At 43.0% G+C, this 25,128-nt stretch overlaps 1 protein-coding gene and 1 non-coding gene across 4 annotated transcripts in view; both read left to right on the top strand.

The window, feature by feature from the left end:
- The first annotated feature begins 11,107 nt into the window (after positions 1–11,107).
- The window catches only part of ZC3H8 (zinc finger CCCH-type containing 8), a 109,620-nt gene continuing 95,599 nt past the window's right edge, over positions 11,108–25,128 (top strand). For 2 of the 3 annotated variants that reach the window (XM_037807726.1, XM_037807725.1), the window contains exons 1-2: positions 11,108–11,263; positions 15,558–15,651. In XM_037807726.1, the coding sequence (XP_037663654.1) occupies positions 11,187–11,263; positions 15,558–15,651 (171 nt within the window). In that variant the 5' untranslated portion in view covers positions 11,108–11,186. The remainder of the gene's footprint in view (positions 11,264–15,557; positions 15,652–25,128) is intronic. The other variant, XM_037807724.1, reaches the window with a different exon arrangement.
- On the top strand, positions 14,830–14,960 carry LOC119513025. Its single transcript, XR_005212532.1, has one exon. It is a non-coding gene; the product is annotated as a small nucleolar RNA SNORA38 (small nucleolar RNA).

Raw genomic sequence — 25,128 nt, 5'->3', positions numbered from 1 at the left:
TTGGAGATTTTTCTGTTCTCTTTCTATTATTGAGTTCTTGTTTGATTCATTAGGTTAAAAGAACATGCTTTATATGATTTCAATTCTATTATATTTGTTAAGGTTTATGTTGTAGCCCATGATTTGGTTAATCTTGGTGAATGTTAAATGTGCTTTGTATGTTTTATGCACATTTATTTAGGATTGTTTTGCCTCAATAGTAAATTTAACTTTAAGTTATTATATAATATTCGTCTTTATCTCTGGTAATTTTTTACTCCGAAGTCTACTTTGTTTGATATTAATATTGCCACTTCAGAGTTCTTTTTTTTAATTAGAGCAGTTGTAGGTTTACAGAAAAATCAATGAGAAAGTACCCAGTTTCCATATACCTGCCTCACACACACAGCTGTCCCTACCATTAACAGGTAAAACAATATTACTATGATTATACTCAAGTATAGCCCGTTGTTTACATTAGGGTTCACTCTTTGTGTTTTACAGTTCTATGGGATTTTTTTTTCTGGTAACTTATATACAACCTAGAATTTCCAATTTTATCCACTTGCAAATACACAGTTCACTGGTGTTCATGACATTTGCAAAGTTGTGCCTCCAGCACAATTGTCCACTGCCAGAACCTTTCCATCACACCAAACAAAACTCTGTGCCAATTAAACTTTAACTCTCCCTTCCCCAGCCCCACCCAGGACCTGGTAACCTTTATTCTGGTTTCTGACTCTTTGAATTTGCTATTCTGTTTATTTCATGTGAGAGAAATCATACAATATTTGTCCTTTTATGTCTGGCTTTTTCACTCAACATGAGTCTTCAAGGTTCATCCATGTTATAGCAGAGCTTCATTCCTTTTGACAGCTGAATAATGTTCCATTGTGTGCTGCCATCTACTGGCTGCTGTAAATAATGCTGCTATGAACACTGGTGTATCTCTTTGAGTCCCTGATACCAGTTCTTTTGGGTGTATACCTAGAATTGGGATTTCAAGGTTGTATGGCTTTTCAGGAACTGCCAAATTGTTTTCCACAGTGGCTGCACCATTTTACATTCCCACCAACAATGTGCAAGCATTCTTATTTTGGCACATCCTTCCCAGCACTTCTTAGTTGTCATTTTATTTTTTAACAATAGCCAACCTAATGGGTGTGATGAGGTATCTCATTGTGGTTTTGATTTGTATTTCCCTGATTGCTAGTGACACTCAGCATCTTTTCATGTGTATTTTGGCCATTTGTGTATTTTATTTGGAGAAATGTCTATTCAAGATTCAAGTTTCTTTCCCCATTTTTAAAATTGGGCTTTTTATTGTTGAGTTGTAAGAGTTCTTTATATATTCTGGATATTATTATCAGATATATGATTTCCAAATGTTTTCTCCCATTCTGTAGGTTGTCATTTCATTTTCTTGATAAAGTCCTTTGATGTACAAGATTTTTAAATTTTGATGAAGTCCCATTTATCTGTTTTTTTCTTTTATTGCTTGTGCTTTTGGTTTAAAATCTAAGAATCCACTCTCTGATACAAAATCATGATTTTCCTCTATGTTTTTTAAGAGTTTTATAGCATTAGCTCTTACATTTAGATCTTTGATCCATTTTGAATTAATTTTTGTAAGAGCTAGGCATCCAAATTCATATTTTGTAGGTGGATTTCCGCTTATCCAGCACCAGTTGTTGAAGAGGCTATTCTTTCACTGTTGAATGGACTCGATGCCCTTGTCAAAAATCAACTGGCCATACACGTGTGACTTTATTTCTGGGCTCTCAATTCTGTTCCATTGGTCTATATGTCTCTCCTTATGCCTGTAGCACACTGGTTTAATTACTATAACTGTGTAATAAGTTTTGAAATTAGGAAATGTGAGTTTTCCAACTTTGATCTTTTTCAAGATTTTTGCCCCCCCCCCCCCGCCACCTTGCCATTCTGTATGAATTTTAGGATTGACTTTTTCATCTTTAAGAAAAAAAAAAAAAAGGCTACTGGAATTTTGATAAGTAATGCAATGAATCTGTAGATCTATTTAAGTAGTATTGACATCTTAACAATATTAAGTCTTCAAATCCATGAACATCGGATATCTTTATGTTTATTTAGGTCTTTAATTTCATTTAGCAGTGTTTTGCAGTCTTTAGTAAACAAGTATTTCACTCCTTGGTTAAATTTATTCCTGGGTGTTTTATTCTTTAGAGGTTATAGTAAATGGAATTGTTTTCTTAATTTTCTTTTTAGATATTTCATTCTTGGTGTACAGAAACACAACTGATTTTGATGTGTTGATCTTGTACCAGTAATATTGTTTTATTCACTTACAGTTACTACTTTCTTCACACTCCATTCTTTCTTGCAACTCAAACTTTCCATCTTGGAATTTCTCCTATTGGATTCATTCTTTAGAATTTCCTAAATAATTTGCTCATACTGACCTCTCTGTTTTTGCTTCTTAAAAAGATTTTAAATTCACCTCCTTTTAAAAATAATATTGTGTCAGAGTATAGAATTCTAGTTTGGAACTTTCATTTTCTTTCAATTTGTTGAAGATATCATTTGATTGTCTTCTGGATTCCTTTGTTACTTTGTTAAAGAAGCTGGATGTCTAATTGTCACTCTTTTGAAGTTAGTTATTTTAATTTTATTTTTTGTTACTGCCTTGAAATTGTTCTCTGTTTTTCTGAAGTTCCACTATGATGTGGTGCTGTAGTTGTTTCGCTGGAGAATCTCGTGTTCTTTATCCTGGAGCTAAACACATACCTGGCCCAGAATCTGGAAAACAAGGAGGATCTGGGAGAAAGTGTCACTGCAGGCCTGGCTGTGGCCATGCCAACAAGATGAATCAGCAGATAAATCACAACGTGCATGAATTGTCACAGCCGTCTGCTGCCTGTTCACCAGTTTCCCAGGTATAAAAACAATGTGGCTACTGTTTCACACCCACCTTCCAAATTTTGTGCAGAAGGATGGGAGTTCTGGGAAACAGTGCAGCCTAGCCAAGTCGTCACATGTTCCAAACCACCAAGTACATGCTTGTCAACCTGGTGCCCACAGATGGCACTTTAAACCATAACTGATATCCAGAAAAAAGACAAAAGACCACGGCAAAGCCATGTCTCTGCCTAACATAATGTAACTGTCCCACAATCCACTAAAAACATGCTAATGCTTCCCCCAAAAGGAACATCACCTTTGGGTGATGTTCATTCTTTTTCTAGGTGCATCACACTCCTCACCTTTATTTTCATTTTTCGTCTTGAAATAATTTCAAATATACAGGACAGTTGCAACAATAACAGAGAAACAATACATAGAACTCCAAGTACCCCCCACCTAGATACCCAGATTGCATACTATTAACATTTTGCTACATTTGTTGTGTCATTCCATCTGTCTGTCTATCTATCTCTGTCTATCTGTCATCTATTTCTAGCTGTCATCTGTCTACCTACCTGCCCACCTACCTACCTATCATCTTTCTATCATCAGTCTCTCCACCTATCTATTTTCTGAACATTTGAGAGTAGGTTCATTCAACATGCCTCTCTAACATTTAACACTTTCACGTATATTTCTTGAAAGTAAGGACATTCAACTTATGTACCCCCCCCTCCCCAACTACGGCTATCAAATTCAAGAAATTTAACATTGACTTGAAGCATAGAGTCCATGTTCCAATTTTTTCAAATGTCTTTTTGGGCGTTTTCTCCTCCATTATTAGAGCCAGTCTAGGATCATATATTGCATTTAATTGTTCTCTTAATTTCTTCCTCTCTCTCTCCGTCTCTCTCTCTGCATACTTATATATATTTAATTCTCACTCATTTTATATCCTGTAACTTAAATAATGAGATTTAAAGTTAACTGCTATTAACACATGTTATATGGTTGGGGTATGGGAAAGGGGATTGTAATATATTTATACACACACACACGTACATAAATATATTTATATCAAATTAAGGATGAAATACTGTCTGGCCATGAACCTACAGAATAGGTTCTGCCAAAGTTTGATGGGCACTTAAGACTGAAAAATGAAGCCGGCCTCTCCATATAGCAACATAGTTACTAGGGAACTTACCAACTGGGAGCTGGTCCTGGCAGCTGCAGGACGTTCAGAGTCACCTCCACGCTGCCCAGTGGGTTGCCGGGAGTTTTATGGGCAAAAACAAGGAAGGCACAGGGCCAAGTTAGGATCTGCAAAATCATGAGCATGTTTCTTTGACGTCACTGATACGAAGCAGTTTAGTACAGAGAGCTGTCATGCTTAGGAATGTACAGAAGAGCTTTAAGATGCACTTACCAGGAAGGTTTTTGTTTTGTTTTGTTTTGTTTGCCTCAAGGAATTTATGGCTTCTTACATTCCACCCCTCAGAAAACCCACTCTTACATTCTGCACTCGCCCCTTCCGTGAATATCCCTGAGTGGCAATTGAGGGGTACATCTGGAGGAATCCACAACAGCTATCTAAGACACGTACACTAATATACCATACAATATGCTAACATATTAGTATACAAGATAGTAATACCTAGGCCTCCTGATGCCAAGAGGAAAGTCTGTAAAGCAGATCCCAAGCCCCTGGTAACTGATGCAGCCAAGAGGTGAGAGCACCCGGACCCCTTACTGGTGACAGCCAATACTTCATTTCTCATATGTGACAAAAGATCAGTGAAAAAGCTTTGCTATCAAGTCATTTTCCTTAAGGCACAAGTTCCTGCCTGTGCTGCTGTGAGAATACCCAAGGCCACGCCATTTGGGAGGACGACTCTGTGCATCTGGGTGGTTTCTTCTGTTAATAATTGAATACTTTGCTTACTGTCATTTAAAGCTTTAGCAGGATGATGTGCAAGGGCATCTACGTGTAACGAGCATCTCGGGGTCCCGCTGATGGGAGGGACACGCCAGAGGATATTCCCACCAAGCTGTACCATGTGTCCAGTGGACTTCAGGGCTGGAAAGTTATGGGGTGTTTCTGGCAAAGTTTTTCGTATTTGGCCCGGCAAGAGAGCATATCCTCGTGGCATCACCCTGTCCAGCCATGGGGTAAATATGGCTGTGGATGGTCTCCCCATGCCCATGTACCTTGACCAGGGGCTGGGAAAGCACCACGAGTAGAGATTTGTACCTGTGTCCTGTGTGTGTTCCTGTGCATGCTGTGTGGGCACCCATTCTGAGTGTGAAGGAGAGGCCCTATGTTTAGTTTCATCTCATGCCAAACCTAGGGGTGCTGTCTCCCCCAGACACTTGTTCAGCTGTGTCCCCTCCGAGTCCGTCTCGTGTCGCGGGCCCTAATGGGGAGCGCCTGGTGTTCAGCTTGTTTCCCTTGGTAGGCACAGCTTTAGCTCTTGGGTGGCTGTGTGCGATTAAGGATAGTTAGGTTAGTTAACTGTAAGTTCCGGTCATCGTGAGACTGCTTGTCAGATCCAGGGGGAGACGGACCCCCACAGTGAGGGTTAAAAGACAAAGCTGACCAAGGCCTCCAACTGGGGAAGGAGCCGCGGCCCACCGTCCCGGAGCGCAGAGCTCACACTTCATCCGGAGCTCATCTCCCCCTGCTGTGACCTGGGGGCGGAATGCGCGGGCTTGGTGGGAACTAGCACCGGGGGTCGTCACCGCTGGGTCCCACACAGGCTGCAGGCGGCCCCTGACCAGGAGGTTCCGGGAGGCGATCTGACTCGAGCTCCGGAGCCCTGGGCGGGGGAGGGACGGTGTCAGTGAGCTGCCCCGAGCTGTGTCCGGAGAGCACCTCCGCCCGGCGCCCGCGGGGGAGTCCGACCGTCAGCTGGGGCCCCGGGGCTGCCAGTCCTTGCCCTGACTCAGGGCACAGCTAAGCCCATCTCAGCGCGAGCCCTGCCCTGCCACAACTGGGGGGACGCCTTGTGCTGGCCTCCTCCTGTTCTCACTGGCGGAGTGGACGTCTGGACGTCGGCTCCCGGGACGCTCACGGCTGGGTCTGTCCGCCCCCGTCCCTGCGAACGAGGCGCCCACCGTGCAGTGAGCGCTCGGGAGAAAGCCGCGCAGCTGCGGTTGGGAACCCCGCCCTCGCCCTCCGCCAGGCCGCGGCCATCTCTCCTTCCCGCCCCGGCCCTGGACCCGGCGTGTCGCGGGCACCCGCACACCGGGGAGGTCTGTCCGGCCCCGCGCTGCCGTCCGGAAGCAGCTGCACGGGCAGTGCGCGCTCGCCCGCCGGGCGCAGGAGGGCGCCTCCCCAGGCCCGCGTGCCCCGCCGCGTGGGCCGGCTTCTGGGGTCCCGGCGCCTCCCTGGGGCGCGCGTCGGCAGGACTCACAGGCCGCAAGCACGGGCTGCACTGCACAGGCAGGTGGGACCCTCTACGTCATCCCCACATCAGGAATCATGGACCCTTTGTCCCGACTTGCGGTGTAGCCAATCTGCTCGGTCATGGCTTTCATCAGTCCCTGTAATTTCGGCTGATGTGTCGGCTTCCAGATTTCCTGGAAGCGTGCCTGACTGTCATGCTGGCATCGGGGCTTTGCGCCCTAACCAGATACCTTCCCACAGGGCTTCACCCCGTGGGTCCTTACCGGCTGTGGCCGTTCCTCCTGTCCCGTCCAGCCGGACCACGCCGCGGCAGCTCTCGGTGCCGGTGGAGAGCGGCACAGGCTCAGGGACGCAGCTGTCCCGCCGGCTCGCAGCGCAGCCCTGTCTGCTCTGACGCGCTCCCTCGTCCATCCACGGGGCGTACCAGGCTATCTGAGCGGCTCCTGCCATCGGGGGAGCAGTGTCCTCCGCAGGAGCCCTCGGTTCACCGGGCGGCGTCAGGCGGCTCCTGCACCCTCCGTTATTGGTGCTACGTGCTCCGTCGCTGGCAGGGGTGGTGCGGGGGAGTTTGGATTCTCCACCCGCGGAACTCGCCCCAGTAACTTATGTACGTTTAGATAGTGGGCTCGTACGGAGAGAACGCCATTGTGTTGTAAATAAGCATGCCACTTTTGTGTGTGCCAGCCTGTGCACAAGCACGTCTAGGCTGAACGCAGGTGGCCCGTCCACTTACAGGCAAAGTCGTTATAGGCGCGATTCGCCTGAGAGCAGGATATACTGCTAACAGCTGGGTTTCAGCAGGACTACCTCGCCATTCCGTTCCTTTTCGCAGCTGGGACCAGAACCCGAGTGGTACTCGCTTCCCGATTTGTTTTTGCTGCAGTCCCCACCCGAACCCTCCGGGTAGCTGGCAGCACCCAGTTCACAAGCTTGCCCTGCTGTTGAGGCACCTGGAGACTGGATCTGTTTTACAGCTATTTTCACCCGTTGGAATGCTTGCTTGGCCGCATGTCCCAATGCCACTGAGCCCCCTTCTTAATCTACATAAAGGTCAAAGTATTTGAGCTAGGTGGGGTATAAAGGGTCTCCAGTAATTTATTAAGCCTATAAAGGCTTTGTGGGGACCCAGGGCCCAGGCCCCCTCTCTCCATAGTGATTGCCCGCAGCCGCCTACTTGACCCGGACAGACATTAAAGTCATCAGACCTCCCCAGGGAGGAAAACATGTATTGTGAACAAAGCATCGAAACTCCCCTCCCCTGATCACTGTTGATAATGGTCTCCACACCCTCGTGTCACAAGATCCAGCTGAAATTCTGTTCTCATACCCCCCTTGTCCTAACCCTTATAAACCACCCGCGGCACCCCCTGCTTTTGCGGAGCACTGACTTCCATCTTTCCCATCCCGCCGCCACCATGGAGCAAATCACCCCTGTAAGTCAGTCCTATTAACTCACGTCTGGCTCCGGGCCTGGCGTGTTCCTGGTCCCAGGGCCGAGCTGGGTTGGCACAGGCTCGCTGCTCCTTTACGGTGCAGGGGTTCGGACACATCTGTACGTTGTCTGTGACTGCAGTCCGAACGACCTGTCTGACTCGACCAAATCCCCCCTAGGACTTCACAGACTGTCTGGGGTCCTGGATCTCGGCACTGCTGGTGGCCACCCGGGCTCGTTAAAAGGCTCAGTAATGGCGGGGCCACCGTTCCTAGAGACGTCATACTCTCAGAAGTGAGCGTGATATCATCAGTATAGGAAACAGCAACATTTGGTGGCTTTTCCTTCCTGCCTGATCAGCTGCCACCCTCCGGCGACAGGTCGGGGGGCTGTGCAGGTACCTCGGGGCAAAACCTGGAGAGTTCATGCTTTCAGCTGGCCAAAGCAAGCCAGAGGGTCGAGTCCCACGAAAGCAGAGGGGAAGGAGACTACATCTCTCGATGGGAGGAGGCAAAGCCATACCGCAAAGATGTGAATACAGAGAAGGGTGGAGAATAGGGGTCGTTTTTGAAATCTACCTTCCACAACACGTGTCCTTTTATAGAGTGTCTGAAAATGCCAATACCAATGCCTTTGCACATCAGTTTTCCTTGTTTGACATTTTTGTTGTTTTTCACTTACCAATCTAATTTTCTTTTGTGCCTCGTTGACTTGCTGTATGCTGGACATTGTATATGAAAAATTTTGAATGGTAATAATTTGAGTTCTATTAATTGAGTACTTTCCTTCCAAGAGAGAGCACCAATATATTTTTTATCTCCTTAATTCAATTAAAATTTCCTCCCATTTTTTAGTAATGACTTAAGAACAGGAGAGTGACTGAATATGATTTAAATAACAGGGGAAAGCAAAACTGCCCTGGGAAAGACATCTGGCTCCACAGAACTTCCCTCACTTCTTGGTGAGGTGGTCTGGGACACCTGCCAGGAACCACAGTCCCTGCACTTATTGAAACAAGTCAGGTTCTTGTCACAGACCCAACCTACAGTTTGAATCTTCCTTTTGTGAAAGACAAATCAGAGTCAACTGTGCAGACTATGGCATTTTATTCTGGACACCAAAGTTTTGCTGTAGCAAAGGAAGTCAGAACAAAGTAGCTTCGGGGCTATAGGGATGACAATGGATTTTTATATACATGGAAAGAAACTAGCTTGACTCCTACTGATTGGACCAGGGTTTGCCCATCTTACAGGGGCAGGTTTAGGGCAGGTGGGCCTTATTTTCTATGGGGTCAAAGCTAATGAACTAGGGTCAACTGCCTTGGTGGGGATTTCAAATTTCAAAAGATCAAGAGGCAACTTAAGAGGGCATGTTTTTTTTTGTTGTTGTTTTGGCTCTGATGGGGACCCCAGGCTTCCTCTCTGCAATTTTATCACTTTCTACTAATCTCGCATGTGTACTGGTTTTACATTAAGACTAACTGGACAAGTCCCTGTTTCCCACATGTGCTCTGTTTTTCCCACCTTGATACTGCCAGCAGAGCTCCCTTTTGCTGAGAAAGATGTGACTGGAGCTCTGTCTGAGGCTCGCTGCAAGAAGGAATTCAAGGATGAGACAAGGAGGTATAAGCAAGTGAGAAAAGTTTATTGAGAAAAGTGCAAGCACACACTGTAAGGGGCGAGTGCAGAGCTGCTCTAGAGAGAGGTGAAGGGCATGTGATTGGGCATGAGGGCTTTTTATCAAAATCAAACAGGAGTGTGATTCTGAAAACCTTGTGGATTGCACTCCCTTTATCTAGTGTATGGATGGACGAGTAGAAAAATGCGAACAAAAACAGAATGAAAAATAGGGATGATTTGGGTGTTTTTACTTTTTTAAAATTCTTATTCTGATTCTTTCTGATGTAAGGAAAATGTTCAAAAATAGATTGGGGTGATGAATGCACAACTATAGGATGGTACTGTGAACAGTTGATTGTACACCATGGATGATTATATGGTATGTGAATATATCTCAATAAAACAGAATTTAATTAAAAAAATCAAACAGGGAGGTAGGGTTTTAGACATTGGTCCATTGGCACATTGTGATTGGTGAGTGATCATTCAAATTAAGTAGTGTAAGTAAGCTATTGCGACTGGTTTCTATACATTTTTGTGATTAGTTAATAAACATGCATGCCAAGGTTTGTAAGTAAGCTATTGCGATACGCTGACTACACATTCAAACCAAGGATTGTGAACAGGTTACTGTGATTGGTCCATGCTGTGCGGTTGAACAGTGCATCCTACTTGGTAACTCTTGGGGTTTCAGGAGGTTCTCACCAGACACCCCGACTCCTTGCACGGGACCCAAAGGTGCCTCAGGGTCTGCAAGACGTTTTTCCAAGTCTAACCTGCCTCAGTTACAAGTTTCTCCACTCGGGATACACGTTTACCTTTAGTTTCATCTCTTCCCATGGAGAGTATCTCCAGACCTAGCTCATATCCACCCCTTTCAAGAAGCCTTCTCAACCACGTGTGCTTTCTCTTTCGAATCTTCTTAGCGCTTGGCACTTTTTAATGGTGTTTTCCGCTTTTAGGTTACTTGCATATTTATTTTAATCTCAGATTGGAGAGACACTACAGTTAGGTAGCCTGTCTACACCTGTTTCCCCATCTGAAAATGTGTAGAATAATATTACATGTTTTATGGGTTGTGAGAATTAAGTGAGCTAATGTATGTAAATGGTGTTAATGGAGATGTAACAAACTATTGGGGGTCTCAGAATTGCAATTCGAGGAGCACAGATTCAGGCAGCAACCCAAACCCTGTCTGTCTTGGCGCCTGCAGTCGAGGGTTCTCAAAGGAGAAGCAGAAGATTGGGTAAGTTGTGGTTGGTGCATACGGGGTGCTCTAACTGTCCTCCAGGTGGGGCAGCTACCTGAGCCCTTCACCTGGTTTGTCGCTGGGGTCCCGAGGTCCGTCGAGTCTCAGGAGCACTGTTGCGTGAGGCTTTGCAGACCCTGGCAGTTTGTGGTATCTGGCTGAGAACGCCTAAGAGGAACCTCCAGAATGACCTCCCAGCTCTATTTGAAATCTCTCAGCCGTAGAAACTTTATCTTCTTTTCTTTCTTTTAACGGAAGCCTGGCATATACTGAGTGCCCAAATAAATTATAGTTATTGCTCTCATTCCTTAGAAACATTGTGATTTCAACTGAACCATTTCCAATAAAGTGACGAAAAGAAATTCTAGGGAGTAAGTTAAAACAATTCTACTAAGTATTTGAAAAGATGCACAACAAGCGCTTGGAGAAGTGAACCACGGAGAAGTGCCTCAGCAAAGCCGCACCACACGGCGCCTGCGCAGAATTGAGGCGGGGCAGCGCGTGCGCACGGCGGGGCAGGGCCGGGAGAGCGCGTGCGCAGAGCGGTGGCGTGGCGCGTGCGCAGGGTGGGCGGGGGCGGCGTTTCCTGGCGTCTTAGGGGTCCTCGTCTGGGTGATGGATTTTGAGAATCTTTTCTCCAAACCGCCCAACCCGGCCCTCGGCAAAAAACCGGCCACGGACCCTGAGGAAAGGTGACCTTCATCTTTTTTTCCTTTGAGCGCGGGGACCCGAGCCTCCTCCCAGTCTCGCCGTGAGCTCCCGCGTGGGCCCGGCGCGTGGGGCGCGACCGCGGGGAGGTCTCCGGGCGGGGAGAGGCCCGGGGACCCCCGCGCGGCCCGCGCCCTGCTCTTCCCGCCTCTCCTTGCTCCGCGCCCCCCTCGCCCCTCCCCGCGCCCCCAGCGTCCCCGGTGCCCTGCGCCCTGTCCGCTCTCCGCTCGCCCCGGTGTGCTGCGCCCGCGTCTCTCTCTCCCCGCTCCCCCCTCCCTCCCGCTCCCCGCGCCCCCAGCGTCCCCGGTGCCCTGCGCCCTGTCCGCTCTCCTCCCGCCCGGGTGTGCTGCGCCCCCGCCTCCCTCTCCCCGCGCCCCCAGCGCCCTGTCCGCTCTCCTCCCGCCCGGGTGTGCTGCGCCCCCGCCTCCCTCTCCCCGCGCCCCCAGCGCCCTGTCCGCTCTCCTCCCGCCCGGGTGTGCTGCGCCCCCGCCTCCCTCTCCCCGCGCCCCCAGCGTCCCCGGTGCCCCCTCCGCCCCCGCCCCCCCGCCGCTGGCTCCTGGGACTCGGGCGCTGCCCGGGCCGCGCGCATCTCCCGGCCGCGTGCGGGCTCGCCGGCTCCTGCTCTGCCACAGACCCTCGAGACGTGGGGGAGCCGCCCTCGGCGTCGGGGAGTCGAGGCTGCCTTTAGGTCGGGAGAGGAATGGGCCCGGCTCCTTGGAGAGGCGGGTCAGTCTGTTTACGTCGGGATAGCCATTCCCTTTTGTGGAGTCTGAAGGGCTAAAGGGTCGGAACCGGGTCTGCCTTCCGTCGTGCTCGGTCCTGCTTCTGGAGAGCACGTCCGCTCGCCTCCCCATCTCAGATCGTCCGGCCGGGTTGCTGTCAAGCTCTTGCTACCCACCTTACGTGCGAGTATAATGACAGGAGGTTTTCACCAGCAGTATATGCCTGTTTTCTCACCGCCTCCCTAACAGATAATGTGGTAAAACTTGGATTTTTGCTAAAATGATAGTGATTGATGGTTTTGAAGTATGGTGAACATCTGTGAACTGTCTGTTCATTGTCCATATCGTTTGCCCATTGTTTTCTTTGACTGTTGGTCTTTCTCTTTCAAATTTTGGGAGTTATGTTAGGTAGATTAACCTCTTGTCTGTGAATATTTTCTCCAGTTTGTCATTTGTCTTTTTTTTCATTAATAATTTCAAACTTAAAGGAAAGTTAAACACAATACAAAAATAATACAGAGAACTCCAATATACCCTCAACTCAGATACCCAGATTTGTCAACTTTCAAATTTTGCCGTGTTTGATTTGCCATGTCATGATTCTTTTCCATTGAATACTTTCATATACATTCCCTAAGAACGAAGCTGTTCCTTTATGTAACCGTCTTAGGTACCTTTATCAAGTACAAGATCGTTAATATTTATGGAAAGCATGCAGTCTGAATTCTCATTCTTTCACTTGTTCCATAATGCCATTTTGGGTACTTTCTGCTCCATTATTATATCTAATCCACCATAATGTATTGCATCTTTTTAGTTCCTCCTCCTTTTAAAAAACTATGGTAACATATACAACATAAAATTTCCCACCTTATCCCCACTCAAGCGTGCAGGTCAGTGGCAGTAATCACACTCTCGGTGCCATGCTGTCCTCACCACAGTCAGGTGCCCCAAACATCGGTAACCCATGATGCTCTGGCTCCCTATTCCCTCTCCCCCACCCTGGCAACCTTTTCAACTATGCATTTGCCTATTTTAGTTATTTCACAGAAGTGAAGTCATGCAATTCCCGTCATTTCATATCTGGCTTATTTGACTCGACATGATGGCTTCGAGAGTCGTCCGTGTAGTAGCATGTATCAGAACGCCATTCCTTGTTATGGCTGAACGGTAGTCCACTGTGTGTATAGACCACATTTACCTGTTGATGGAACTTGGATTGCTTCCATGTTTTTGGCTGTTGTGAATAATGCTGCCATGAACATTGATGTAGCTATCTTTCAGTTCTTTTCTGTATATACCTGGAAGTGGAATTGAGGGGTAATATAGTAATTCATGATTTCAATATTTTTAGACTTATTGAGACTTATTTTGTGACCTAACATATCTTCTATCCTAGAAGATGTTTTAACTTTTTGAGGAACTGCCCAACTGTTTTCCACAGTGACTGCACCAAGTTAGCATTCCCACCAACAGCGTACAAAGAAACCTGTTTCTCTGTATCCTTATTAAACCCCACCCCTCTTTTTTTAAAATAGCCATTCTACAGGGCGTGAGGCACTGTCTGGTGTTTTCAATTTCCATTTCTCTTACGATGTCCTTGCTTTGGCTCTAATCTCGGGGGAAAGCTTTCAGGCTTTTCATAGATGCCCTTTACCAAGTTGAGGATATTTCCTTCAGTTCCTAGTTCTCTGAATGTATTTATTAAGAAAGGGTGCTGGATTTTGTCAGATGCCTTTTCTGCTCAATTGAGATGCTCGTGGTTTTTTCCCCTTCATTCTATTAATGTGGTGTATTACATTAGTTGATTTCCTTATGTTGAACTATCCTTGCATTCATGGGATAAATCCCACTTGATCATGATGTCTAATTCTTTTAATATGCTGTTGGATTTGGTTTGCTAGTATTTGTTGTGGATTTAAAAATCTATATTCATAAAAGATACTGGTGTGTAATTTTTTTTTCTTGTGTCTTTATCTGGCGTTGGTATGAGGGTGACGCTGGCCTTGTAGGATGAGTTGTGAAGTATTCTGTCTTCTTCAGTGTTTTTCTAGAGTTGGAGCAAGACTGGTATTGATTTTTCCTGGAATGTTTGGGAGAATTCATCTGACAAGCCATCTGGGCTTTTCTCTGTTGGGAGGTTTTTGATAACTGACTGAATCTCTTTACTTGTTATTGGTCTGTTGAAGTCTTCTATTCCTTCTGGATTCATTTTAGGTAATTTGTGGGTTTCTGGGAATTTGTTCATTTGATCTAGGTTATTTAATTTGTTGGCATGCAGTCGTTCATAGTATCCTCTTATGTTCTGTTTTATTTCTGTAGGTCAGTAGTAATGTTCCCCCTCATTTCTGATTTTAGTTATTTGCATCTTCTCTTTTTCTTTGTCAGTCTAGCTAAAGGTTTGTCAGTTTTATTGATCTTTTCATTTAATTGATTGTCTTTTTTTTTTGGTTCTTTATTTCATTTGTCTCTGCGTCAATCTTTATTTCCTTCTTCTGCTCACTTTAGGTTTAGTTTGCTCTTTTTCTGGTTCCTCCAGGTGTGAGGTTAGGTCACTGAGTTGAGATCTGTAAATTTCCCTCTCAGCAGTGCCCTTGCTGCCTCCCATAAGTTTGAGTTTTGTGTTTTAGTTTTCATTTGCCTCAAGATTTTTCATAATTTCTTCTGGTAATCTCTTCTTTGACCCATTGGTTCTTTAAGACTGTATTGTTTAATTTCCACGTATTTGCGAATTTTCCAGTTCTCCCTTTGTAATTGATTTCTCGTTTCATTCCTTTGCAGTCAGAAAAGATACACTGTGTGATTTCAGTATTTTTAAATGTATTGAATCTTCCTAGAAAGATGTGTCTGTGGTTCCCTGCCCTTGGACAAGTGAGAATTGGAGGAAAAGTTATATGGACTTAGAGAAGTCTGGAGCCAGCTTGTTCCCCACAGGCTCAAGATCACCCTTCCCACACTGAAAAAAAAAATGTATTAGGACTTGTTTTGTGACCTCATCCATGGTCTGTCCTGGGGAATGACCCCTGTGCACCAGAGAAGAACAGTACATTCTGCTGCTGTTGGGTGAAGTGTCCCATGTATGTCTGCCAGGCCTAGTGTTATTCAGACTCTGGCCCCCAAATCAAATGTGAACCTGTACTTATTGCACCATTTTGAAATTGCTTTATTTCTTTCTCTCAGGCAGATGGAAAGCTCCCAGAGGGCAGGGACAGGGTGTATCTTTTTCATGATTTAAGGCACAGAAGCTGGTTTATGGTAGATACTGAGTATTTGTTGAATGAATGGAATGAAGGATGAATGGATGATTTTTATAGCCACTAATACTTGAACATTAAAGTTATACAATATGAAATTTCATCTTTACGGGTTACCTATAAACATATATTGACATTTACTGTTCGTTTTTTATATTATTTCTCTGGTGTATTTGTGGTGGAATTTGAATTTGACTTTGAGGGAACATTGAAGAGAAACTGAAGCAGTGAATTTTAATGTTGTGGTATGAGCCCTTTTCATGTTGAACAAATGCTTGTGTTATTTGATGTTTTTGCTGCAGAATTGATGATGAAATAGATGACACAGAAGTTGAAGAAACACAAGAGAACAAAATATGGGAAGTAAATGTGGAATGTGAGCAAATTCCCAAAAAGGTAAGATTAATTTGACACATTAGAAAAGCAGACAGGAATGGATATGAGAAATTAATTAGAGATTGTGTTTGTGTCGTTTTAGTTAACATTTGGACCCAAGCCACTTACCTAAAGGAAACTTGGCCAAATTAAAAAAAAAAAAAAAAAATTATCATTAAAGAACTTTGTGTCATTTAACATTAACTGTTTTTAGGGAATTGCTTTTATTTTGGTTTTCCCTGTTTTTGAAATGAGTTTTAAACTATTTCAAAAACTTCTTTCCTTTCGAATTAGATTAACATTAAGTGTTTTGATTTGCTAACTTAGTGAACCTTACTGATTTATAGCTTGAAATCAATGTCTGCTCCTCTCTTCCCTACTGTTTCTTTTTCTGAATGTTTTTTAACTGTGAATTTTAACAAATCTACAGAGAGTGGGTTCAAATTGACAGTGAGACTCATGCGACTGAAAAGGGCTTCAGTATGATACTATTTTACTTAACTGTATGGGGTGATATGGGACAGGAAATCCAGCAGGTATAGCATCTTCTTCTCAGGAGACCTAGTCAGTACCTGCGTGTACCACTTTGTTTGCCCTTTAGGGCGTGCATGTGGTCTCGGACAAGTGCCAGGAGTTGTTGTGTGGTCAGTCACCTTTATATCGAGAAATGGCAACTTCAGTTTCCAACAGATTTTTTACACCGCTTTTGTCCTATAGGCCCCAGTCCTGCCTGCCAACTTCAACTTCCCAATCCATGTAAAACCCCAAACAGAACAGATGTCCATCAGTGACAGAATTTTGTAGATTCAAATAATGAAATATTATGCAGCTATGAAAATGAACAAAAAACACACTATTCATGAATCTTAACACAAAAAGTTGAGTGAAAGAAGCAAGATGGAAAGAATACTTACAATACTGTTTTATTTTTACAAACCTGAAAACAGGCAAGAAAAAGGTCTGTCCTTGTTACCGTTAGAAAACAGGGTCCTAGGTAGCCAGGCCCGCCTGACCCCACATCACACAGAGAAACAGGTCTCTTTGCTTTGGTGAGGTGAGTTTATTGAAGATGCATCAACAAGGAACTGGGGGGAAAAAAAACTTTCAAGCCCAGTTCTGAGTGAGAAGAGTTGTTTGGGCTTTTATAACCCCAAACAGACAAAGAAATGACCAGAAGCCAGAAGAAAGCAGAAAGGAAAAGACAAATAGAAAGCTCTTCTGTCAGCATCTCCTTGTTATCTTGAAGTCCTTCCTTTATTCAGGCTTGTTTTTCAAAAAGCCAGTTCTTTATCAGACCATATAGTGGTTTTCTGCTGTGGGCAATGCTGGGAAAGTTCCTGGGAGCAGAGAGCAAGTTTTTTGTTGTTGAGATTAGAGCAACAGCAAATTATTTTAACAAGGGCTTTTCATGGTCAGAATAACTCAAGGCTGCTTGAATGACGTGATCTTGATAAGCAGTTTTTTTTTTTTTTCTATTGGCTTTTGAAGACTATACTAAGCATTTTCCAGCTAAAGAATTGTTTTGAGTATTTTCTACTTATCCAGCTATCATTCTTAGGGATGCTGCATAATATTTCATTATTTGAATCTACAGAATTCTGTTGCTGATAGACATTTGTTCTGTTTCCTGTTTGGGGATTATGGACACTGTTGCCACATTTGTCTCTTGTACCTGCTGCTCACGTACTCTGCGTTTTCCTGGGGGTGGGATGCTGGGCCCTGGAGTGGGAGCATCTTTGAACGCTGAGCTGCTCCAAAGTGCTTGGGCCAGCATTTATCTCCCAGGCAGCGCATGGAGACTGTTCTGCTGCACCGCAGATGGTCCACCTTGGTATTGTGGCATTTTACTTCTGCTGTGGAATTAGGGTGCGGAGGTACTGTGTTACAATTTAGTTTGCATTTTCCTGATTGCTGATGAGATGGAGCTCTTTTGAAATATTTGGCCATTTGGATTTCCTTTCTTCTATCTGTTCAGGTCTCTCTGCCCTTTTCTTCCCCCACCTTGGGTTGTTTGTTTTTTTCCTTGATTTGTAGTTCTCTTTATTTGTTCTGTTTATGAGGTTCCCCCCATTGTTTCGGGTTATATGTTGCAAGTGTTCGCTTATTTTATGGCTTTCTTTCCATTCTGGAAGTTTTTGATGAAAAGCTCATCATTTTAATATAGTCACATTTACTAATCTTTTCCTTTATAGTTAGTGCTTTAGGTGTTTTCTTAAATATTCTGGGATAATGAAGGTATTTGTTTACATTATCTTCTAAAATGTTTACTGTTTCACTTTGTACATCTAAGTTTGTAATTCACTTGGAATTGATTTTTCTGTGTACTGTGAGGTATGGGGCTGGTTTTGTTTTCCTTTGTTGTTAGGCATACACAGAGTTGTTCCAGCACCATTCATTGAAGGGAAAAGGACTGTCTTTTCTTACAGATCTGTATGTCAGCTTTGTCAGGACTCAAGTGTCCATGTTCGCGTGGGTCTGTTTCTGGGCTCTGTTCTTCTACATTGATCTGCTCATCCATTCCCACCTCAGGACTCACTGTGTTAGTCACTCAGCTTCATGTCAGGGAAGCAAGTTCTCTCACCTTGTTTTTCTTCTTTAAATATCTAGGCTGTTCTTAGCCGTCTGCATTTCCATGTACATTTTAGAATTAGTCAAGTTCCACTGAAAATCCTGGTGGGATTTTCACTGGGAATGCATTAGATCTATGGATCATTTGGGGGGTGAATACTGAGTTGTCTAATCTTTAGTTCCCCTTTAATTTCTCTCAATTGTGCTTTATAATTTTCTTTTTATATCTCTTAAATGTCTTTTGTTGTATTCCTTGCTAGGTGTTTGATGTTTTCGAGACTATTGTAAACTATATCTTTTTCTTAAAGTATCATTTTCCAACTGTAGGATTCTCATTTGACTAGAATACATCCTTATGTAGGAATGCATGGGAGTTAAACTTGGTAAGTTCTTGTTTACATTAAGGTATCTTGAATTTATCATCAAAGTTGTGGATAGTTGGCTGAAACAGTTTTAGATTGGAAATAACTGCCTCACGAGTTTGAAGGTATTGCTCCATTGAATGTCCTGTTCTCTGGATGAATTTGGTTCTTCAAGAGGTTGTCGACCATTTTTCATTCTCTGTGCTTAGTGCTCACTGAGCTCATTCCCTCAGATCCTTCAAATGAGGCATGTCTTCTAGAATTTCCAAGAAATCTCATGTTTCTAGTTATCTTTATTACATTAATCATATTTAACTATTTAAAAGCTCTTTCTTGTTCTCTGTTTTATTATAGCTTTCTAACATTTTAAAAAATATACTCATTTTAAATATTTTTGCATATTAATTTTAAATTTTTTGTGTTTTCTTTGAATCTTCTTCTGGGTCTGTTTTTCTACCTCTTTGGTTTTAGTATCTCGATCGGGGGTTAGCAGACTTTCTGTAAAGGACTGGTTCATCAGCACTGTAGGCTTTGCAAGCCAAGAAGCAACGTGGAGCAGATTGTGTAGGCTCAGTCGATTTCCTGTTATTTGTGGTGTTATCCTATGGTGTCAAACACCAGATTAGTGATTGCTGAACCATTGCTCCTAGGGTGGATACAGTTAGATTCTGCAAGGCTCCGCTCACAGCGTGTTAATCAACCAGTCACTACATGCTCTTGTTTTATGTGTGTTTCTGTTTAAAGATACCTGATTTAATATATAGTTGATTCATCGGCATTGAACCCATTGCCAGCTGCACCATAACTCATGCTGAATGAAGGTCATTTGTTACACACACCTTTTCCCTAAGGCACGTCACAGCCTCTTGCATTTAGGAACACGCAACAGCATCTCACCACTATGCTTAGGGGCCATTTTAAACAGCGAATTCACCAACAAAAACCACAAAAATGCGGGGAAAAAAAAGTGACACTGAATATATATATACCACAAAAAGGATGCTTGTTTGCAGTGTGAGAACTGAAACAAGAAGGCAGAGCCTCATGCTGCCTCAGCTGGGAACTTCTGTTTTGCCACTCTTCATGTCTGCGTAGGGCAGTGAAATTGCTGGGAGCATTGGTTTTGGGTTTACAAATAAATTTTAGCAAGTAGCAAATTCATAAATATGGAATCTGTGAATACTGAGGATCAACTATACTTATGTAATGAGAGAAAACAGATTTGTACAACTCTTTTTATTGAAGAAATTCAACATATAATTGAGGTTTTTAAATATAGGTCTCCTTGCGAGAAGAATGGATTCTTTGGGGTTCAGAGCTACTGTTTCATCAAAATTAACTGCCCAAGTTCATGTGTTAATGCTGATCTGTGTTGAGATTTTGTGTATTTCGTTTTGGAAATGTCTTCTCACCTCAGACAGGTACTATGAAATACTGATACTGGTCCACAAGCATGTGATTTTAATTGAGTAAATTCATTCCTTGGAAGGCATTTTTAGAATTCTGTTAGATTCTTCTTTTGAGATTTGTCTTTTCGTATGTCATTACATTGCAGAATACTTACTTTCAAATTAAAGGCAGGTGGCAGCTCTTCAACTGCACAGTTAAGTAGATTCTGAAATAGCAGTTTCCCTTGCTCTGGCATCAAGAGCTGAACAACGCTGATGGAACTGTAGTTTGAGCTTTGACAATGTATTTGTGCAGATTTATGTGGTAATAGATCTTGCTTCTTGTTTTAACTTTGGGCAGCTTAGGAAGTGTACAGTCAGTTCTGCTATAATGCTTGTTTAGAAAACATGAATTTGTTTCATTGCACTTGAAAAAGTAGGAGACGTTTTGACATAATACAAACTTTGTATTTGCTTATGTAAGATTTTGTCCACGAGAAACAGTAAGTGAACACAGAACAGTGCACCCATCTTAACTGTGGATGTTGGACTACACAAAAAATCACACAGTCCACACCTTGAACATTACCACCTGTCTCGGTTCAAGTCACACCCGTCCACATCTGGTGCTACAGACTTCTGCCCAATTTCAGATAACCCTTCTTCCATCACTTTACAGTAGCTCACAAGCTGCAACCCTTCAGGGCCACTAACACAAGGAAACTTGAAGCTTTTTCTAAAGTAAAGTGCAATATTGTAACATGTAATGTGTAAATGGTGCTGTTACCATTTGGATTAGGTTTTTGAGCTCTTACCTTTTTTTAATGTTACTGACAAAGTTTTTGTACTCTTACCCATTTTCCCCATAAGTCCTCTGGTTTTTATTAGAGTTTTATTTTGCATAGCATAGTGACTTTTTTTAGGAATGCAGATGTTGTGTTACAGCAGAACTGACTTCGTAAAGCAGCTTGATGTTATTTGTAATTCCAGCAGTGTTAGTCATCTTTGAAATGACTTTATCATAGGATGAGTTTCTCACATAAGCATTGTTTTTTTTTGAAATTCAGTTTTATTGAGATATTCACATACCATACAGTCATCCACAGGTGTGCAATCAGTTGTTCACAGTACCATCATATAGTTGTAGATTCATCACCATCATATAGTTGTGGATTCATATAGTTGTGAACATTTTCGTTACTCCAAAACATAGAAAAATAAAAGTAAAAAAAAGAACACCTAAAACATCCTGTTTTTCATTTAATGTTTGTCCTCATTTTGCTAATCATCTGTCCATATACTGGATAAAGGGAGTGTGAGCCACGAGGTTTTCACAATCACAGTCACACAGAGTAAGCTACATAGTTACATGGTTGTCTTCAAGAAGCAAAGCTACTGGGCTGCAGTTCAACAGTTTTAGATGTTTCCTTCTAGCTATTCCAATGCACTAAAAACTATACAGCGCATAAGAATGGCCTCCAGAATGACCTCTTGACTCCATTTTAAGTCTCTCAGCCACTGAAACTTTATTTTGTTTAATTTCTCTTCCCCTTTTGGTCAAGGAGACTTTCTCAATCTCATGATGCTGGGTCCAGGCTCATCCCTAGGAGTCGTGTCTCACTTTGCCAGGGAGATTTACACCCCTGGGAGTCATGTCCCACATGGCGGCAAGGTAGTGAGTTTACCTGGCAAGTAGGATTAGAGAGACGCCACATCTGAGCAAGAAAAGAGGTTCTCTGGGGGTGACGCTTAGGTACAATAAGTCAGCTTAGCCTCTCCTTTGTAGTAACAAGGTAAGCATTGGTTTGTGTTGTAATTTTTAGTTGAATTCATTAAGAAATATTATCAAGCAGCAAAAGTTAATTTCCAGAGCCATTTTTCTTTTGTCTTTTACTAAGTTCCATAAACTGGGTTTGTTTTTTGTTTTTTTTTTAATTTAGTTTTATTGAGATATATTCACATAGCATACAGTCATCCATGGTGTACAATCAGCTGTTCACAGTACCATCTATGTTGTGTATTCATCACCCCAATCTATTTGTGAACATTTTCCTTATACGAGGAAGAATCAGAATGAGAATAAAAAATAAAAACAAAAAAGAACACGCAAATCATCCCCCCCATCCCACCCTATTTTTCATTTAGTTTTTGTCCCCATCCCATTTTTCTACTCATCCATCCATGCACTGGATAAGGGGAGTGCGATCCACAAGATTTTCACAATCACACTGTCACCCCTTGTAATCTACATTGTAATACAGTTGTCTTCAAGAGTCAAGGCTACTGGGTTGGAGTTTGGTAGTTTCAGGTATTTACTTCTTAAACTAGGTTTTTTAAATGCAATTTTATTAAGATTTATTCACATAACATACAGTCATTCAAAGTGTACAGTTGGTCACAGTATTGTCATATAGTTGTGCATTCATCACCACAATCAATCTTTGAACATTTTCATTACTCCAAATAATAAAATAAAAATTAAAATAAAAAAGAACATCCCAAACATCCCATTCCCCTGCTCCCCCCCCATTGTTCATTTACTTCTTTTAAATACAGTTTTATTGAGATATATCCACACACCCTACAGTCATCCACAGTGTACAGTTATTCACACCACCATCATACATTTGTGCATTCATCACCAGAATCAATTTTTGAACCTTTTCCTTACTCCAAAATAAAAATAAAAGCAAAAAAGAACACCTAAAGCTTTCCATCCCCTCCATTCCACCCTATTCTTCATATAATTTTTGTCCCCATTTTTCCATTCATTTGTTCATACACTGGATAAAGGGAGTGAAAGCCACAAAGTTTCCACAATCACACAGTCACACTTTGCAAGCTATATAGTTATACAGTCTTCTTCAAACATGAGGGTCACTGGGTTGCAGTTCGACAGCTTCAGGTATTTCTCTCTAGCCATTCCAACACACTAAAAACTAAAAAGTATTATCTGTATACCACCTAAGAACACCTTCTAGAGTGACCTTTCGACTCCCATTTGAAATCTTTCAGCCACTGGAACCTTATTTTGTTTCATCTCTCTTGCCTCTTTTGGTCAAGAAGATCCTCAGTCCCACCATGCTGGGTCCAGGCTTATCCCCAGGAGTCGTTTGCCACATTGTCAGGGGGCTTTAGACCCCTGGGTGTCATGTCCCATGAAGGAGGGTAGGTAGTGAGTTCACTTGCTGAGTGGGCTTGGAGAGAGAGGGGGCCACATCTGAGCAACAAAGAGGCACTCTGGGGGTCTCCTAGGAACAATTACAGGTGGGCTTAGCCTCTCCCTTACAGCAACTAGCCTCACAGGGGAAAGCACCCAGATTGAGGGCTCAGCCCACTAAATTGGCAGTCCTCAATATTTGTGGGAAAATCAGCAATAACCCAGGAAGGGAAGTTCAATGTTTCAGCATTTCTCCCCAGTTCCTCAGGGGGCCTGGCAAATACACTTTTACTCTCTGTCCATATCTCTCTGGGATATATCGGGATTTCACCCCAGCCTGTATAAACTCACCAAATCCCACTTCCCATTTACAGCTCCATGTACCTATGGTGTTCAAACAAACTGATTGTACAAGTTAAATTATCTAGTGTGCTACAGGAAGTATAGATCCTGCACCAAATAAACATCTCTTCCCTTGGTCTCGCACAAAACTTGTAGTTTTAAAACCCAGTCAGTATCATTCTTTACCCTTGGACCTGATTTGCCTTAGTCCTAACCATATCCACTTCATTCGTATCTCTAATTGAAGTCTGAATTCTTTTTCAGATCTTTCAACAGTTGCTATATGGGGTGATACTGACATTCATAGCTTCCAAACTCTAGCTCTGAGTCTCAGGTGTCACACAGATACTCAGAGTTCTGTAATCCTTCAGCATCAAGTGCCTGATTTCTGCCCTCTTTCTATCTCCTGATAACCTGTGTTCTTAGCTTTAACCCTCAAAGCCTGTTCATTAATGTTAGTTCATATTAGTGAGACCATACAGTATTTGTCCTTTTGTTTCTGGCTAACTTCACTCAACATTACGTCCTCAAGGTTCATCCACGTTATCATGTGTTTCGTGACTTTGTTCTGTCTTACAGCTGTGTAATATTCCATGGTGTGTATATACCATATTTTGTATATCCACTCATCCATTGATGGACATCTGGGCTATTTCCATCTCTTGGCAATAGTGAATAATGCCACTATAAACATCAGTTTACAAATGTTCGTTCATATCTTAGGTTTCAGTTCCTCTGAATATATACCTAATAATGGAATTGTTGGATCATATGGCAGTTCTATACTTAGCTTCCTGAGGAACCACCACACTGCCTTCCAGAGAGGCTGCACCATTCTACATTCCCACCAACAGTGAATAAGTGTGCCTCTTTCTCCACATCCTCTCTAGCACTTGTAATTTTCTGTTTTTTGGATAATGGCCGTTCTGGTAGGTGTGAGATGATATCTCACTGTGGTTTTGATTTGCACTTCCCTGATAGCCAGTGAAATTGAGCATCATTTCATATGTTTTTGAGCCATTTGTATTTCCTGTTCAGAAAAGTGTCTATCCATGTCTTTTGCCCATTTTTTAATTGGGTTGTTTGTCTTTCTCTTGTTGAGCTGTAGGATCTCTTTATATATTCTGGATATGAAACCCTATCAGATACGTGGTTTCCAAATATTGTGTCTCATTGCATAGGCTGCCTTTTTACTTTTCTGACAAAGTCCTTTGATTTACAAAAGTGTTTAATTTTGAGGCGATCCCATTTATCTTATTTCTTCTTTGACTGCTCATGCTTTGGTTCAGAAAACCACCTCCTATTACTAGATCTTTAAGATATTTCCTTACATTTTCTTCTAAAAGTCTGTGGTCTTAGTGCTAATGTTTAGATCCTTGATGCATTTTGAGTTAATTTTTGCATAAGGTGTGAGACACGAGTCCTCTTTAATTCTTTTGGATATGGATAGCCATTTCTCCAGACACCATTTATTGAAGAGGCTGCTCTGTCCCAGCTGCTTTGGCTTGACTGCCTTATCAAGAGATGTCTGTAGATGAGAGGGTCTATTTCTGAGCACTCAATTCAATTCCATTGGTCAGTATTTCTATCTTTATGCCAGTACCATGCTGTTTTGACCACTTTTGCTTTGTAATATGCTTCAAAATCTGGTAGTGTGAGACCTCTCACTTCATTCCTC

This window comes from Choloepus didactylus, chromosome 17, assembly GCF_015220235.1.
Source record: "Choloepus didactylus isolate mChoDid1 chromosome 17, mChoDid1.pri, whole genome shotgun sequence".
Taxonomy (NCBI): Eukaryota; Metazoa; Chordata; class Mammalia; order Pilosa; family Megalonychidae; genus Choloepus; species Choloepus didactylus.
Note: the sequence above shows the minus strand (reverse complement) of the source record. Positions and strands in the feature narration are given on the sequence as shown.